The following is a 19,859-nucleotide window of genomic DNA, read 5'->3' on the forward strand; positions in this document are numbered from 1 at the left end:
CCTTGACCAAACATCCCCAAACTAGCAATCCCAAAACAACTAAGCACACCGCCACCCGACACGGCGGCTGGTGGCGGCAGGAGGCGGCAACCACCACCCTAAGGTGGTGGTTTTCAATTTCTTTCCATTATTCCAATTTTTACATTTTACAATGAACTCACGAAATAAACACACACTATACTAAATAAACACACACTAAAATATACCCACCCACGGTGGTTCATGGTGGCAGTCACCACCCTACAGTGGTGGCTGTGGTGGTTTCTTTGGATCTCCAGCGGCCTCATCCCATCACAGTACACGGACACACACATCTCAAGCCCGAAAAATAAATCCAACACTCACTGAGGTGGGTGGCGAAGGCAGTAGCACAAGAAAACTAGCAGCGACGGTCGGCGGTAGCAGCTCCATTATCGGCGGCAACCACCATGGCCGACCGCCATGGTGGTGTTTCGTGACTCCTCTTCGACAGAACCCACACGCACTCACGACCTCAACACAAACCCCAAACCACAGCGGTGGCTGACGGCGGAAAAAATGGCGTTAGCAGCAGCCTCACTGTGGAACAGTCACATGGCGGCGTCCACAAAGACAAAACCCCTCATCACAGCTCGGTCGGTCCTCCCACGACTGAAACGTCGGTCCCTAGGGTTTTCCCTGGTTACACACGACGCCCGGCGACGGGCTAGAAGAAGCTAAGGCGGGTGAGAAGAAAGAGAAGGAGAAGGGCGGCGGTTTCTGGTGGTCGTTGTCGTCAGCGGTTGACGATGGTGTTCCATCTTCGACACAGTGTCAACGCCGGTGGTTGGTGCTCGAACTCGTCAAGGTGGCAGTAGCCGACAATAGGGATACAAGGTCGGCAACATCTTGGGGTGGCGGCTAGGGAAGGGGAGGTATAAGGGTGGCGGCCGATGTTTTGTGTAGGGTTAGGGTTGTTGACGGGCAATCAACAGTTAAATACCCCGCTCCATGCAAACATATAGAGAAAATGATAGAACTAGTCCCTCTCTTTCCAATCTCTTCAAACAAAGTCCAATAATTACGATCTAAACCCTGTCCCTTCAACTCCTCTACAAATTAAGTCCAAATTTTACTAAACAGCCCCTTTCTCAACAAATCCTTTTCAAAATCAATCCATAATTTAACTTTTTAACCCCCAATTCTCATTTATGACATTTTTAGCCCTTCAAGACCATCCTTTGCTATATAATTATTTATTTTAGGGCTTCAATTCTTTCATTAATTTGTTTATTTATTTAATAAATAAAGGGTGTTACAACTCTCCCCCACTTAAATTAGATTTCGTCCTTGAAATCATTTCTTACCATTCCTTACTCGCCCAACCACTCTAGTAGCTGGGTCACCAACCTGGGCACACCCTAGCCCTCCCAGGGTAGCCATGACCAATCCTCGTAAAGCCCTAAAATCCGAAGGTGAACGAATTCCTCGCAACAAGATCTTGTCTACTCCATCTGGAGTCTGCTGTCTCGAGATGATTTGTATCCCTAACAGACCACTCATACTGAATCATTATCGCTGAGTCCAGTCTGTTTATCCCACAACCGACTACTTAACTTCCGATCACTTGCAGTTCCCAGTATAAAACAGGGTCACAGACCCAAATATCCTTTCGTATCACTTATACTTGGCTAAGGCTTTAAATAATCCCGCCGTGAGTGACTTGTCACTCCCCAATAAACCATTTATTCCGTGTGTACTTGCAACCTAAGACACAAGTACTAATACTGCCCAGACGCTGAAACTGCCCAAACACTGAACTGCCTGAAGCAGTATGTTGCCACATGGTTGATTTCCAAAATCTAACGAGACCTGCTTGGTCTCAATGCATTCACCAACCATCTGTAATACCGGGTTCCAGCCTAGCTACGGAGCCAGAGGAATCCCATTTAGTCGCCTCACACGACTTTTAAACAAAATCCTTCTTTGGAACTAGTTGACACTAGTTATCAAGCCACTGTGGCTCTAACAACCTCTTGATCTAACCGATCGGGTCCATGCGTCACATCCTGTCATCATCCAATCCGAGAATAAAAGTGATTGCTACCTAACCAATGGTAGCCTTTCATCACAAACGCCATTAAGCAGTCCATTACTTCCCTGATCTCATAATTGTAGTGACGTTCCTACAGTCTTATCACTGGCTCAACCAGATCTAATCCATCTGGGTAATACCGAAATCCAATATGTGGATTTCCATATCCTTACTGCTGCACCCGAACTAGTGGGTACTACTGTTCCTTCTGTGTTCTAACAACACGCTCATGCCATCTACCAACCTAGTGAATGCTACGGCTACACCCGCAGACTTACAGCACTCTATCACTATCTAGCTGCTGGTGAATGCTACGGCTACACCCGCAGTCTTACAACACTCTATCACTATCTAGCTACTGGTGAATGCTATGGCTACACCTGCAGTCTTACAACACTTCTCATGCTAACTAACCACTGGTGAATGCTACGGCTACCCCCGCAGTCTTACAACACCTCCCATACTAAATGATCGCTAGCGAATGCTTCGGCTACCCCCGTAGTCTTACAACACTTTCCATACCACCTGATCGCTAGTGAATGCTACGGCTACCCCCGTAGTCTTACAACACTTTCCATGCTACCTGATAACTAGTGAATGCTACGGCTACCCCCGCAGTCTTACAACACTTTCCAAACCGGGTCGAACACGCACTCGACCTAACCCTCAACTAAAATTTAGTCCTAACCAGAACTCTAACCTAGTTCCCGAAATCTGCTATCATGTGACCCCACTGTATCAATACCGCGCCCATGACCGTGATCGAAGCGTCACGGTAAACCATGAAATCATCCACACCCTTTGGCAGGGTGAGAATCAGTGCCTCGCACAACCGCTGTCTGAGAGCCTCGAAGGATGTCTGTTGCCCAGGCCCCTAGGGAAGGGTCGTCGACTTCTTGGTCAGTCGGGTCAAAGGGCCCACAATTTCGGAGAAGTCCCATAAAAACTTCCGGTTATAACCCGCTAGACCCAGGAAACTCCGAATCTCGGTTGGAGACCTCGGAATCTCCCACTGCATCACTGCCTCTATCTTGGCCGGATCAACGAGAAGGCCCTTCTAGTTGACAAGGTGCCCAAGATATTGCACCTCGCGCAACCAGAACTCACAGTTGGAGAACTTTATAAAAAGTATCTCCCCCATTTAGATTCGACTAAGTCTTTACATTACATGAGAATTGAAGGATTCCCAATCCTCCTCGCTTTCTAATATCCCACTGATGACAACCTGTGTCCACCCATGCTAGCGTTTAATCACCGATTAAACCTTGAGATCTCCCATCCTCGGAAACCTCGATGAGTACTCTTGAAATCTGATCCCCTTCTGCTGACATGACCAACCCCGCTCCCTGTAGCAGCCTAAACCCTTGGAGTGACAAACTCCCTCGTGTACCTTCTCGTACGCACTACACTGACTCAGCCCCTGTTGGCCTTTCACCCATTGATCATAAGTCATGGATCTCTTCCCGGTACCCTCTACTATACGCACCTAGCATGCACCTCTTTCCAGGGTGCTCCCAAATCGCTCCTGCATCTACAACTCTTGGAAATCATATCCTTCAGGGTCTGACACCCTGTCACGCTCACTAGCTCGCTTGCCAATGGCTAAGCTGCAACACTGGAACATCCTCTGTCCCCACACTGGGTCACAAACTCTTCCCTGAAGCTTCTTAGATTCTCCAAGACTCTCACTGATTCGAGTATGGATCCTGTGCTTTCAGTAGTACGGGACCAATACTAGCTTCCACACCTATCCATACTTTCCTCAGCAATCCTCTCGAATCCTCCAAGTCACTTCCTCAACTGGTACACCCAAGTCTCACCGAACCTCACTACTAACCCACTGAGCATATCCTAGGCTTTCCTAGGTTCCCGTGCTCACCCAGTCCTCAGTTGCTAAAGAACTTCCCACTAATGTCAACTAGCTACCTCATGAATATAGCCATTTGCGACTTAGCATGTTCACTTAGTAGCTAGCTCACATTACTAAGAGTCCCTCAAAGCACCAAGCAAGCAGCATTCAGACAATGGAAAATCTCACCAACATATTCCAATCAGATTAGTTTATCCTCTTGTTAGGGATCTATACTAGCATACGATTCTGAGGCTCACACAATCAGGCATAACCTAAACAGGCTATCCTATCACTAACTGATCAGTACTATCATCTAATTCAGCAAGCATATAAAGCAGGCACATGAGGCATCTCCCTAGATCCTTAGCCCTAGTCTAGCATGCAGTTCTCATAATCATATCATATCATAACACAACATGTATAGGTATTTTGGGGAAAACTTACTTGAGCTCGGCTGATTGCACGCATCACACACCTTGTCCTTTTCAAAGTTCTTTTCTCCATCCAAATTCTTTTCAAATTCTTTTTATAAAATGATTTTCTTTTGACAATTTTCATACCAAGCCCTCATTTTGAGTCCAGACACACCCAAGAGTGTGCCCGGATCCCTCAAACCAAGGCTCTGATACCAACTTGTAACATCCCAAAATTCAAGGCCAAAAATTTCATTTTTAATTAGGTTATTACATAAAACCAAAGTGTGAATAATCAAAATTTAATATTATGAAACCGTATCAAAGTATAATCCCAAGGATCTCGTGTCCGGAAAACATAGTGTGATGCGCTGCAATCAAGCCGGCTCCTTTCCTTTGCAAACAAAGCACCTGAAACCAAAACTGTAAACCGTAAGCATGAAGCTTAGTGAGTTCTCCCATCATACCACATACCACATAATACCATCGGTATCTTTCAACTGGTAACTGTCATCGGTATCTTTCAACCGGTTTTAAAATGGGGACTATTTCACCCCCACCACCATCACATAATAATATATCATAAACATACCGGTCACATACTAATATCATAGCATACTGATCACATACTAACATCATAACATATCGATCACATACTAACATCATAACATAATGATCACATACCAACATATCATAAACAAAGAGATAAGCCTGCATGAGTTCTGTATACCCCTTCGGTATCTTTCAACCGGTATCCGCCATCGGTATCTTCCAACCGGTATCCGCCATCGGTATCTTTCAACCGGTAACCGGGGACTATTTCACCCCCACCACTATCATATAATAACATGTCATAAACATATTGGTTCCATGATAACATAACCTAAACATACTGAATCACATAATGGCATATCATAACCATACTGGTCATTTAATAACATATCATACATGGGTTCTGTCTACCCCTTCGGTATCTTTCAACCGATAACTGCCTTTGGTATCTTTCAACCGGTAATCGGGGACTATTTTACCCCTACCACTACCACATAATAACATATCATGATCATACTTCTAGGCATGCATGGGTACTATCTACCCCTTTGGTATCTTTCAACCGGTAACTATGGGCTATATCACCCCAACCGCTACTAACACATATGTCATAGCATCCTAGCACGTAAAGCATATCAGATAACAACACACCAGATAATCATCACAAAGACAATCATCTAAAAAATAACTCCTACTAGTGGGTCGGCATTGTGGCCGTAGACCCACTCCTACTGGAAGGTAACTCACCTCACACTGTTGAAGTCCCGCAGACTCGACCCCACACTGCTGAAGTCCCGCAGACTCGACCCCAGCTGTTGGATGACAGATGCCCGATCTGTCAATATCAAAACATCACCCAATTAATAATTGGGTCCCAACACATAACCAATAGTACATTCTTTGGATAATTACTACATTACCCCTAAGCTTGGCTCATTCAAGCCCAAGGCCCAATCCATAGGCCTAAAGTCAATTAGGAATCAAGCCCAACACATGGCCTAACTTTCCAAATTGGGCCTAGGCCTATACATGGTCTTATTCTAAGGCCCAACATCATATAATCATTAAGGCCCAAACTATGGCCCATCTATGGCCCAATTTTCCAAATTGGGCCCAAACCCCTTACATGGGCCTTACCCTAGGCCCATTAAGTATTCTAGTCCATTTGCTTGACTTTGGCTGGCCCATTAATAACGCAATCATCAAGGCCCAATAGAAGGCCCAACAATACACCCATGTGAAATTAGGGTTTCACATAAGATGAAGATTAGGGTTAAGTGTTTCTCACTTAACCCATTAAGGACTTAATCCATTAAGTCCATCATTCTTCTAAATAAGTCAAATGGTGTGATTGGGCTTAATCACACAATTTCCATTATTCCAATGGCCCACAAGTTGGTCTCAATAAGTCCAAGCCCATAAATCCAATATTAGGGTTTTCTAAACCCTAATTAGGGTTTCCTACCCATCTTAGCACAATAGTCCCATTAGTTAAGTCATTGGATCCATTAGGGTCCACTAAGCCTATTAGACACATGTTTGGGCTTTTATGCCCATTAAGCCTCATTGGGCCCATTAGGGTTTTAGTCCCTTGACCAAACATCCCCAAACTAGCAATCCCAACACAACTAAGCACACCGCCACCCGACACGGCAGCCGGTGGTGGCAGCCACCACCCTATGGTGGTGGTTTTCAATTTCTTTCCATTATTCCAATTTTTACATTTTACAATGAACTCACGAAATAAACACACACTATACTAAAGAAACACACACTGAAGTACACCCACCCACGGTGGTTCATGGTGGCAGTCACCACCCTACAGTGGTGGTTGTGGTGGTTTCTTCGGATCTCCGGCGGCCTCATCCCATCACAGTACACAAACACACACATCTCAATTCCGAAAAATAAATCCAACACCCACTGAGGTGGGTGGCGAAGGCAGCAACGACGGTTGGTGGCAGCAGCTCCATTATCGGCGGCAACCACCATGGCCGACCGCCATGGTGGTGTTTCGTGACTCCTCTTCGACAGAACCCACACGCACTCGCAACCTCAACATGAACCCCGAACCACAGTGGTGGCTGATGGCGGAAAAATGGCGTTAGCAGCAGCCTCACGGTGGAACAGTCGCATGGCAGCGTCCACAAAGACAAAACCCCTCATCAACAGCTCGCCTGGTCCTCCCAGGACTGAAACGTCGGTCCCTGGGGTTTTCCCTGGTTACACACGATGCTCGGCGACGGGCTAGAAGAAGCTAAGGCAGCTAAGAAGAAAGAGAAGGGGAAGGGCGGCAGTTTATGGTGGTCGCTGTCGTCAGCGGTTGACGATGGCGTTCCATCTTCGACACGGTGTCAACGCCGGTGGTTGGTGCTCGAACTCGTCAAGGTGGCAGCAGCCGGCAATAAGGATACAAGGTCAGCAACATCATGGGGTGGCGGCTAGGGAAGGGGAGGTATAAGGGTGGCGGCTGATGTTTTGTGTAGGGTTAGGGTTGTTGATGGGCAATCAACAGATAAATACGCCGCTCCATGCAAACATATAGAGAAAATGACAGAACTAGTCCCTCTCATTCCAATCTCTTCAAACAAAGTCCAATAATTACCATCTAAACCCTGTCCCTTCAATTCCTTTGCAAATTAAGTCCAAATTTTACTAAACAACCCCTTTCTCAACAAATCCTTTTCAAAATCAATCCATAATTTATCTTTTTAACCCCCAATTCTCATTTATGACATTTTCAGCCCTTCAAGACCATCCTTTGCTATATAATTATTTATTTTAGGGATTCAATTCGTTCATTAATTTGTTTATTTATTTAATAAATAAAGGGTGTTACAATTGTATTATTGTATGCATGATTGTGGACCAATCAAAAATTAATAGAAAAACAATAATTAAATATATCAATAAGGGTAACTAGGCAATTTGAGAAATAACTTCCACAAATACTCCCTATACTTTTGCTAGTTACGTTGATTTTAACCTAATTCCCCCCTTTTATATACGGCCTACGACTGATCTGATGAATCTTCATCACCCGTGTAGGATCAATCTTCATCACCGGTTGAAAACTCCTTCACGTCGACCATCCAATCGACTACTAACCTAATTTCCCGGCAACGATGAAGAAGATACTGAAGAACCCCTCTCCCGTCGTTGAAGATGCCATCACCAAATCCAAAAAGAGAACACGAAAGGTCTCCCAATCGAAACCGCAACCATCGTTTACCATCGGCGACATAGAAGATTTCCAATTTAAGGAAGACGAAGTTAATGAAATTAGGGCATCCTTGTTGAAATGGTACGACGTTAACCAGAGAGACCTTCCATGGCGAAGGATCAACGATTCCGATGATGAGGACAAAGATAGAAAAGGTGGGTTTCGGAAATCATGCTTCAACAAACAAGAGTTCAAACTGTTGTAAACTACTTCAATCGGTGGATGGAGAAATGGCCGACTGTTCATCACCTAGCTCAAGCTTCCATCTCAGAGGTAATTTAAGTTTTAGAATTTCAAATTTTTTGTTTTTTTTTAAACTAAATGCTTTTAGTTTTACTTTTTGCAATTTCCCTCAACCCCATACTGACTGATATAAAGGAATAAGTTTTCATCAAAACTTTATCTCATTATTTGAATCCAGTTACACTCTTTTAGAATTTAAGAACTCAACTTCTCAGTTCCCTCATCTATGTAACTCAGTTTCTGTTTGATAATTGATACAATTGATAGTTTGTTTGATTGGTTGATAATGATACACCATCGATGGTATTAATTATTTTCCCATGTCTTCGCTTCAAACTTCCATCTAAGCATGAATAATTTTAGGGGTTTTAAACTTGGTTGGAATCCGAATTGGATTGAAAGATTTGTTTAGTGGGCAGTAGGCAAATTGGCTTTCAATTAGAACCGATATGAAAGGGTTTCAATTAATATATTAGACTTAGAATTTTAATTTTGAGTTGTTTGACTATATTTCATTTTTAGTTATGTTTGAATTAGAATTGTACAAGTCTAGAACGATTAGTAAAATACATAGATGCGTTGATGCTTCTTTCATCTGGAATTAATTTGTTTATGTAGATGATTCAATGAATGATATTGGTGAGATTCCAATTCTACTGGAATGGAATTACGAGTTCCAATTCTGTTGGAATTAAATCATGAATTCTAATTCTGTTGGAATGGAGTATGGATATTTTCTCACTGATTTATGCATGTTCTACAATTCTTGTTTATTGGTTTTGGTGCAATTCACAAGTCCACATTTTTTTCCAAAGGAATTTAGTTTTTTATTTTTCATTTGCTAATGTATTATTGGAATCTAAACTACAATTTTGTTTTGTTTTCACAGAAGTTGATGCTTGAAGAACGAACCACAAAATTGAAAGTGATTGTAAGCAACATTATTCTTTTAGAACGTATTAGTGTCGTTGTTAGATTTTGATGTTTTCTTTCCCGTTTTAAAAGTTTTTTTAGTTTTATTCTTTAACAATAAATGTACTTTTTAACAATTGTTACCCGTATTCTATAAGAAATAATGTATTTTTTGTTTTTATAAGAAATAATGTATTTCTATAAGCTAGTTGATTCTTCGCGTTTCGATCTCCATCACTAGGACACCCAATTTCACCCACTATGATTCCCATATTTATGAATCCATTCTTTTGTATGGCCCAGACGAGGGTATCGTAGTTGGCATCGAACATATTTGTGTAGGTGGTGCCGCCTTCGTTCACCAAAGTTGCGTTTCTGTAGAAGAACGCGTATTACATCGAAAAATTGGAGTCGATGTAGAGGCTTATGAAGGGGTAGATGTTGACAGTGAATGGAGATCCATTTTCGTTTAGGAATTTGGTGAGTTGGATCATCTAATCTCGCAGAATCCTTCATTACACGTCAATTGAACGAGACTGGAGGGATATTGTGAATGTGGATGAAAGAGGCAATAGGGTTTTAAACAAAGTAATTGTCTAAATTAAAGGATAGATGGTTTAATTAATTATTTATTAAAATTAAATAATACTTGGCCCATATTATTAATCAAAAAGATCTTTTGTATATGCAAAAGATCTTTTTGAAATAAATAATCAACTACAATATATATAAAGTCAGATAATATCATATCTATGTAAGACATTAATATATCAGTTGAACCGAGGCTTATGGAGATTAAACTAGGGCCTTTTTTGGATTATTTATTTAAAGTATTAATTAGTATATTGCGGTTTAATGCATTTTAAGTGTTTAGATTAAATACAATAAAAAATGTTGATTGATTTAAATAAACAATGTTTGATAAGCTATCTAACTTAATAGAAAATTCTTATCAAACAGGAAACAATTTAACCAATTATCTTTGTTCTAAACACACACAAAAAAAACATATATACATTAAATCGTAGTTTTGTTTTGTTTTTACCAGCAATGCAAATACCATTATACTCTTTTATCTGGTCAACTTTTTTTTTTAATCTTATAAGCAAAATTTGTTAAATATTTAAAAATAATCTATCTATTTATTGTTTTATGATATGGTGTGACTTGTGAGTATGTTCGGCAACGAGCTATTAAATTTTTTATAAACTTTCAGTTAAAAAAAAAATTTAAGAAAATTGTCCCATCAATAATAAGAACTTAAAACTTTTATTTTAAATAAAAAAATCAAAAACTATTTCAAGTTTTTAAGCGTACAACTAATAGACGTCTTTAAGCCAACGCTAATATTGTCAAACATACCAATAAGCCATCTTTAAATATGTTTTGGTATCCCAAAAACTAATAGACGTCTAAAACACTAAAATCATGATACATAATAAATTAATATAGAGTTAAAATTGGTAGACTTTGGTAAAAAAAAAAAAAAAAAAAAAAAAACGAAGATGGAGTTAGTTACTGTTCTCCATCCCTCTTTTTTCTTCTCCACTGACAATAGGAATACCCTGCACACTTCTTCTCGCACGCACGCATACTCTTAACACATACTCTCTCTCTAAACCCATATGGATATGATAAGAGCCACGGCAGAGTTGCAGACCCAAAGACACGAAAAACCCTAAATTCCATTTTTATTTTAATCTTTCAATCGATTGATAGTACAGATATTATTAATTTCTTGATTCTCCGAATCCCCATAAACGCCACCCCATCTCCAACTCCTATATATAGACACATATCTCATTCGTCATCACACCAAAACCAAAGCCAAAACGCCAGTTTGCCTTTTTCCGACAGCCGTGTGCGGAGGAGGTGCTACTTAAGTATACTGCTATGGAGTTTTTCACACACCATTTTGATAACACTGAAGCTTGTTTGCCACCTGGGTTTAGATTCCATCCGACTGATGAAGAACTCATCACTTGTTACCTTCTCCGAAAAGTCCTCGACGGCAGCTTCACCGGCCGGGCATTCGCCGACGTTGATCTTAACAAATGCGAACCATGGGAGCTTCCACGTACGATTCAACTTATTGATCGACACTCACACACAGCTCACGCATTTTGTAACTTTTTTTTTTAGGGTTTTTGTTTTTTGGTACAGAAAGAGCGAAAATGGGGGAGAAAGAATGGTACTTTTTCAGTCTCCGGGACAGGAAATACCCAACTGGGCTGAGAACTAACAGGGCGACGGAGGCCGGCTACTGGAAAGCCACCGGAAAAGATCGCGAGATCTACAGCTCCAAGACTTCTGCTCTTGTGGGGATGAAGAAAACCCTAGTTTTCTACCGTGGTAGGGCTCCAAAAGGGGAGAAAAGCAACTGGGTGATGCATGAATATCGTCTTGAAGGCAAATTTGCCTACCATTTTCTCTCTAAAAGCTCCAAGGTACCTTCAAGAACTTCATCACCTCATTCTAGCTAGGGTTTATATATACTTCATGCATCCACAAGAATTTTGATTTTGCATGGTGTGTTTTGTGTTAGTTATTTTAGTTAAAGGTTGTATTAAATGCAAGATTTTTAACGGTTAAACTGCTCTTTGCTTGCATTAAAATTTAAAAGTCTTTCTTTGTGGCTTGTGTACACACTGAACTGAACAAGCATTAAAGATTTAAATTTTAAAGTTCGTGTTTTTCTTTTGTTATATATACTACTGTTTGTTCTTGTTCTTGTTCTTGTTTTGGGTTTTTGATACATCTTATTGGTAATTAATTAATCAGGATGAATGGGTGATCTCCCGTGTTTTCAAGAAAAGTGGTGTTGGATCTGTCGGCGGCGCCGGCAGCGGCAGCGGCAGTGGTAGCGTTGGCGTTGGGAAGAAGTGGTTTAGCGGTGGGATAAATATCGGGAAAGAAGCCAGCTCCTCGTCGGCGGTTTCGGGCTCACTACCACCGTTACTCGACTCCTCCACCTACGTTCCCGGCGAACAAGAAAGCTTCTCCTACGACAGCAACGCCGCTTCAAAAGAGCACGTGCCCTGTTTCTCCACTGCCTCAACTTGCACCTTCGGCCCTCAGCCTCTCTTTGATTTCCCACCGCCGGAGCCTCTAACACCCACCTTCGATCCCACCGCCATGTGCACACCAAAGAATCCCGGCGTCTCGGTCTTCCCTAGCTTGAGAACATTGCAGGAAAATCTTCAGCTTCCGTTCTTTTACTCATCGGTGGCGCCACCATTGCATGGCGGAGAAGCAAGCAACTACGGGAGTTCTTCCGGTGAGAACTGGATGCAGCCATCATCGTCACAGACAGAAAATCAGAAGCCTGGCCCCACGGAGCTTGACTGTATCTGGAGCTTCTGATCAATGGACGGCGGCGGCCTTAATTATCCATAGTTGATCGATTTTATGGTCCTTTCGTTGTCTTTCAAGAATTGAATGTGAGAAATTAATATCGTAGTACGTTTAAATCTGTTGTACGCTTGTATGTTCTTGTCATTTTAAAGATTTTCTCTATTATGGAGTTATGGTGGGCGCTTTGTATTATGCAATATGTATTGTACTAAGTCATCAAATGTTTCTATCATCAGTCTATTTATAATGATCTTCTACCATTTAATGTTTATGACCACAAACTGTTTATCTATTAATAGATCATCATCATCATCATCATAAAAATAAAGAATCCAATATGAATGAGGTAGGAAGATGTAGATGTAATCTTCATGCATGTGTTACAAACTAATAGGGTTTTTCTGGTTAATTAAGCTGTTTTATTTTGACATGATATATAAGCAAGTCTTGTTTTCAAACCTAGACATGTTACCATGATCATGGTGTTCCATGATTATCTCTCATGCTATTAGCATGAAACTTTAAATCAGTATGATGGGAGATCGAGAAGGTATTGATTTCCAATGTTTGATTAAGGTGATTTGATCAATAGTTAAGGTTCATCGATTTTAGTTTGTAAATACTGTTTTTATAGTTGTTTAAATCATGTGTCAGTTTGATCTATTATCAAAATAATGATTATCTGGACACAGAGTACTGTTTCAGTCTACTTAGAGGATCTAATATGATCAACCTATCACAGACATTTTACTTGTGAAATACTAGTGTTTTGCTAACTTTTATTTTAACAAACTTATTGTCACAAATAATAATACTAATGCTTCAAAAGCTTTTAAAATGTTAAATAATTATCCTCGTCTATATATAAATGTTTCATAAAATCACTTCCTTTAATTTGTCATTTTTAATTATACTACAAATTTTTCAGTAATTACTTGACTTTAACATTTAATTAAAGACATTTTTTCATAAAACTATTGTTTTTTAGATTCTTTTCTGGTTTAAACAATAAATATTTATCGTGTAAATTAGAACAGTGATAGTTTTTTATTTATTAAGAAAGAACTACATAAAATTTTCAATTTTGTAAAATAACAATAGTTTGAAATTTATTCAATTTAAAATTTTAATGAAATTTTTATTATTTATCCATTATAAACTTCAACTTCAAATAAAAATCAACTTTAACTAGCTAAATATTTTTTGGTTGTTTTTATAATTAATTGCTAAAAACAACTCACAATGGTTTTTCTTGAGAAAAAATAATGGTAAAGAAAAGAAATATATTTGAGAGGTTTAATAAAAAAAACAAAGTAAAATGGATTTCCTAGAATTTGGTTATCCATCGATAAAAATAACAAAATTATCATCTATATAGTGTTATTGCATCTCATATTATTACGAAACGATCTTGTGTGCTTTTATATAAGTGGGAGCATCCATATTCTCCATAATGGCTCTTTTCATTAGTTAATATGAAGCTTCATTAGAACAACCGAATTAAATTATATTATCTCAAAATCATCATATAAGGAATGATTTAGCCAAATTGAATTAAACAGGTTTATTATAGTACTATATCTAACATTTTAAATATATAGAGTTAAGTTGTGTAAAATTATTATAGTATATCTAACGTTTTAGATAGATGCAAAAACGAAACCGTATGTATACTCATGGGACACATTTAATGGGTGGTTGTGGTAGGTATAAAAATGAAAAATAAAAAGGGGGAAAAAGGGAAGTAAGAGGGAAGTAAGGGGGGTTGAGTTCAGGTATTCACATGGAGCTAGGGAACCCTATGGAGAGTAGGGGTGGATACTATAAATATAATTATAAGATGAGGGGGAAGGGACATATTTATTTTCACTTAATATATGACCCCACTCTACTACTTACAAAATTACCCTATTACCCCCTCTTTGATTTTACAATACACACCGACCCAATCTTACTGTGCCCCTGCCACCATCCCTCTTATCTTTTTGTTTTTTCTATTTTTCTTTTTTTTTTTTTTTTATAATGGAATTTCTATTAATTGCAGGGGTTTTTTTAGATTTTTCAATTTAATCTATTTAAACTCTCATAAATATTTATAAGCGATATCAAACTATAAATTGATAAATTGAATAAGCAACACTGAACACACAAACACCGATGAAAGGGTTAAATAAGAAAACGATTTGATTCTTTTAGTAATTTCTTCAATGATTCAATCCTCCTTTTCAACAAGTTTAAATGATGACTTGTATGTTTATATTTTATATATTTATATAATCTAAATTTAACAAATTAAATATTTTATATAATATTCACATTAAAAGTATAATTTTTCCTGATCAAATAATTACAAAAATTGTTACATCAGTTAGTAGACTTAATGTAGGTATTTTGATTTGTTTTCATTAAATATTTATTCTTTTAAAGAAATTTGTTACGAGGACAGACTATTTGTATTATATAATTATTTATCATAATCCAGTTGTACCCGATTGAGTATGACGTCAAGTACCGGATTGTTTCTTTATTATATAACTTTTAATATGTTAAAATAATTAGAGTACGTATTTTTAACTATACAATCAATGTTAGAACATCTATGTATTTTCTTTAAAAATAGATTTTGTTTTCGATAGTTAGTGTATTTTATATTGATATACAAAATCACATAAGTGACTAATTTGAAGAGAGAATCTTCAAGCTTCACATTTTTACTTTAATAATAGTAGTTTTAACCTAAAAGTCAATCCATATTAAAATTTCACTTATTTATATTTCTTAGCATCAATATGTTTGGTTTTTAGTGTTCTAACATCCAACAAGATTTTAAGAGCTTTAAAATATTTATGGCGTTAGCTTATAGGAAAAAAAATGATTTGCGACCTTAAAGCTTTTATTTTAGATAAAAAAAATTTAATTCAAAAGCTATTTCACCTGTTACTTTGATAGTTTCTTCTTGGGTTTTAAGCTTTTGTTATATATATTACAGTCATATTAAATATTTCGTAAAGCTTATAATTATTATTTTGAACACTTCTTACAAATAAAATTAACAGCTTGAGCTTCCGACTTCTATTTTCATCTATCAGGTCCAGCTTCTATTTACTAGTTTACAACTTTAAGATAACAGTAGATTTTGCCAAAAACATATGCTTTTGTTTTATCCTATCTTTTTGTTTTAATTACAAAATAAAATCAAATATAAAACTTGCAGGAAAAAAATAGCTTTTTACAGAATTTGTAAGGCTGGGAAGTCCATCATCAAACTTTTCGAAATTTCTTTTTACCGTTTTCTCTAATAAAGCACGTGGGACCCACCCAACGTGTATCCTTGTGCCACGTGTGTCAGACTAAGATACGACCCAGATATGGGCCTTTTGAGTATTGGGCTAAACTGGGCCGTATATTCAGTCTATGGTTAAAGGTATGAAAAGTTTGTTGCCATTTATGGGTTTGAACCGGGCCCATTTCTTTGCACGCCGGTTACCCGATTTCGTTAGGCTTTTTGTATTTTGGTGATGATGAGGATCCGCCCCAAAGTTTCGGGTTTTCTATTTATATTTATATTCTGTTTCTGTCAGACAATATAAAAACAAAACTGTACACATCAAAAGTCGGGTTTTGTTTACCCATTGGATATGTTAAGTGTCCAATGATATTATGAGTTATTCCATTGGAAACATATAATTAAGGTATAATCTAAATTTAATAACAATACTCAACATATAATTTTATATGAAAACCGTTTAAAATATCAAATCGAACCCGACCATTTCGTATGTGTTTAGAATAACCATTTTGACGGGGATAACAATGAGCAAATGAACCTTGTTGGATATGCAATGATGTGTTCTATTTTCGAACAATGAAGTAACTAGTAAAATGATTGTGCATTGTGATGTATCCGAAAACAGGATATAATTTTTAAGGAAAAATAGTATGATTTGTTTCTTTTAACTCACAAAGAGATTAATAATATGGATAATCATTTTAAGATATAAAATACTAGCGGTAAACAAGATTCAGGATATTGACCTTCCAAATAGATTTTTAAAAGTTTGTATTCGGAAATTATTTAAATATTTTTTTTATTTGGTTATATAATGTAATAGAAGACATATATTAATATATAAAAAAACAATACAAATATATCAAAACATTTACATGTTGTTATAAAAAAACAAAATCCTCCAGATATTTCTCCTTTTCAAAGATGCCAAAACCTCTTCTAGCGATTCATAACATTGGGATAATGACTTAAGAGGGTAATAACGTTTCATGTTTGTCCATTTTAGGTCTTTAACGTATTTTTTGTGCGTATTACACCATTAAGGTTATTATAACCGTTTACAAATAGTCCTTTTAACAGGAAGAAGTCGGTAAAAGGATTATTTATAAACGGTTATAACAACCTTAATGGTGTAATATACACAAAAAATACGTTGGTGACCTAATATGGACAAACGGGAAACGTTATTACCCTCCTAAGTCATTATCCCATGAAACTATAAACCCCTATAATAAATTTTTACTTTTTAAATAAGAAACTTATAGGTCTTGGGGTTGGTAGTTTGGATGTTTTTAACCTCGGCCTTCTTTATAAATGAAAGTGGCGGTTTCTTAATGACAATGGAGCTCTTCGGGTTTAAATTGTCAAATTTTGTCATGGGGAAGGTGGTGGTTTTCGGAAGATTCGAGAATAGGAATTGGAGGGGGTGTTTGGCAAAAGATTGTAGGATCCATTAATTACCTCCATGAGAATGGTTATATTCCTTCTAATTACATGTATAGAGTGGTGGAGGGTGAGACTAAAACGAGGTTCTAGAAGGATGTTTGGTGCTTGGATATTCCTCTTAGGGAGCGGTTCGGGAGGCTCTTTGCTTTGGCCTTTAATCAAGATGCTCGAGTAAGTGAATAATGGGATCCGGAGGGATGTAATTTTCATTAGCGTTGGGGATTAGAGGAGGGGATGAATCGACCCAATTTGATTATCTTGTAGAAGGATATTTGGTGCTTGAATATTCCTCTTAGGGAGCGGTTCAGGAGGCTCTTTGCTTTAGCCTTTAATTAAGATGCTCGAGTAAGTGAATAATGGGATCCGGAGGGATGTAATTTTCATTGGCCCCTCCTCTAATCCCCCGACGCCAATGAAAATTACATCCCTCCGGATCCCATTATTCACTTACTCGAGCATCTTGATTAAAGGCCAAAGCAAAGAGCCTCCCGAACAGCTCCCTAAGAGGAATATCCAAGCACCAAACATCCTTCTAGAACCTCGTTTGAGTCTCACCCCCCACCACTCTATACATGTAACTAGAAGGAATACAACCATTCTCATGGAGGTGATTAATGGATCGTACAATCTTTTGCCAAACACCCCCTCCAATTCCTATTCTCGAATCTTCCGAAAAACCACTACCTTCTCCATGACAAAATTTGACAATTTAAACCCGAAGAGCTCCATTGTCATTAAGAAACCGCCACTTCCATTTATAAAGAAGGTCGAGGTTAAAAACATCCAAACTACCAACCCTAAGACCTATAAGTTTCTTATTTAAAAAGTAATAATTTATTATAGGGGTTTATAGTTTCATGGGATAATGACTTAGGAGGGTAATAACGTTTCCCGTTTGTCCATATTAGGTCACCAACGTATTTTTTGTGTATATTACACCATTAAGGTTGTTATAACCGTTTATAAATAATCCTTTTACCGGCTTCTTCCTGTTAAAAGGACTATTTGTAAACGGTTATAATAACCTTAATGGTGTAATACGCACAAAAAATACGTTAAAGACCTAAAATGGACAAACATGAAACGTTATTACCCTCCTAAGTCATTATCCCCATAACATTACTAAGGACCAATTTTTAATTCAAAATAAAATGTGATAGCTAAATTCCTGACTTAAGAAGGTGTTGCATCCCTTACTTTTCCTTTTTTTTTCGAGAACTTGATTCAAGCAAGGCTTTATTTTCGAGTATCAAGTGTTGTGGATGTTTAGTTTCTCATTATATGAAACAATGTCATGTTGTGTCCGTAGTCTCATGAGGTACTTCTTGAAGTTGACATGCAGGAAGAGATATCTTATGAAGATGGTTTGTCAACCACCTAAAAGTCGTCCGTTAAGTAAATGTTAGTCACAAAAAGAAGTTAACTCTTCTAATAATTGCACATGTGCTCAATGTGTTTACACTCTTGAAACGTGTAGTTGCGAAAACGTCTCATCGAAACCTGAAAATTTTGAAAACTATTCATCCAAATATCTTGGCTTTGATGATGCAATTATTTTTCCTGTTGTATATAAGATTACGATTAACATAGACCAACAATTACACTCATAATATATGATGTATGATTTACGGTATATAAGATATTAATCAAAGTTTTAAATTTATAAAACATATTTTATCGCAACTAAATGGTAACACACATTAGACAATGTACCTAATCGTGTAATAATATAGTTTTGGTATGACTCTGTGTCGAACAAAGGGTAACGAGAATGATTTTTAATGAGATAATTGCACTATTAATTAAAATAATTACAAAACGGTAAATTAAGTGTTTTATTTAAACTAAATTAAACTTGAACTGAAACTAACAAACGAAAGCAAAGAACTTAAATAAAATAATAACTTTTTAAGTACTTCCACGTAGATCTTAAAAGCAAAAAAATGTTAACCTTAATAGGAAAAAAAACACACGACGTTTAGATAGAACTTCTACAAATCATATATTCATCAACAAAGGCATGGACATATGCTACAAAAAACTATCAAAGACCAAACCGACCTATCTCGCATCACAAGCAAAATAACTCAGACCCACAAAAACCAAAGATTGTAACGTCCAAAAAATTACAAAGAGGTTTTTCATTTTTTTTGAAATAGTTTAAACAGTAAAAAAAATTACTTAAAATCCATAAGTGGCATTCATTTGTTCGAAACCATAATGTTATCGGAGTTGAAATTACAAAACAGCGGAAACGAAAATCTTCAATGTGTGTGTAGTCCCGTCAAGCTCTTCTCAAGAACAACCTGCAAAAAAATTTATCTACAACTATAAACATAAAGTTTAGTGAGTTATCAGTATACCACATATTATGGGCGTGTTTGGCACGGAGCTTTTGGAAGCGTTTGGGAGCTTCTAGCTTTTAGCTTTTGATAAAAGGCTCTAGTTTAAACAAAAAGCTTCGTTTGACAGTACGAGCGTTTAACTTTTAGTTTTAACAAAACGCTCCGATTCTAAAAGCT

At 37.7% G+C, this 19,859-nt stretch overlaps 1 protein-coding gene across 1 annotated transcript; it reads left to right on the top strand.

Moving 5' to 3' along the window:
- Positions 1–11,014: 11,014 nt before the first annotated feature.
- LOC145061797 (protein CUP-SHAPED COTYLEDON 2-like) lies at positions 11,015–12,849 on the top strand. Its single transcript, XM_079009366.1, has 3 exons — positions 11,015–11,325; positions 11,412–11,695; positions 12,030–12,849. Exons 1-3 carry the CDS (start codon positions 11,142–11,144, stop codon positions 12,609–12,611), a joined length of 1,050 nt encoding a protein of 349 aa, XP_078865492.1. The 5' UTR covers positions 11,015–11,141; the 3' UTR covers positions 12,612–12,849.
- The last annotated feature ends 7,010 nt before the right edge of the window (positions 12,850–19,859 follow it).

This window comes from Lactuca serriola, chromosome 7 (assembly GCF_051521515.1).
Source record: "Lactuca serriola cultivar US96UC23 chromosome 7, Lser_US96UC23_V15, whole genome shotgun sequence".
Lineage (NCBI taxonomy): Eukaryota > Viridiplantae > Streptophyta > Magnoliopsida > Asterales > Asteraceae > Lactuca > Lactuca serriola.

Excerpts from the sequence above, each read along its gene's own strand:
- LOC145061797 (XM_079009366.1), top strand. The coding sequence starts at position 11,142 with ATGGAGTTTTTCACACACCATTTTGATAACACTGAAGCTTGTTTGCCA. Across the intron at positions 11,326-11,411 it reads CGAACCATGGGAGCTTCCAC|AAAGAGCGAAAATGGGGGAG; the intron begins GTACGATTCAAC and ends TTTTTGGTACAG. Across the intron at positions 11,696-12,029 it reads TTCTCTCTAAAAGCTCCAAG|GATGAATGGGTGATCTCCCG; the intron begins GTACCTTCAAGA and ends TTAATTAATCAG.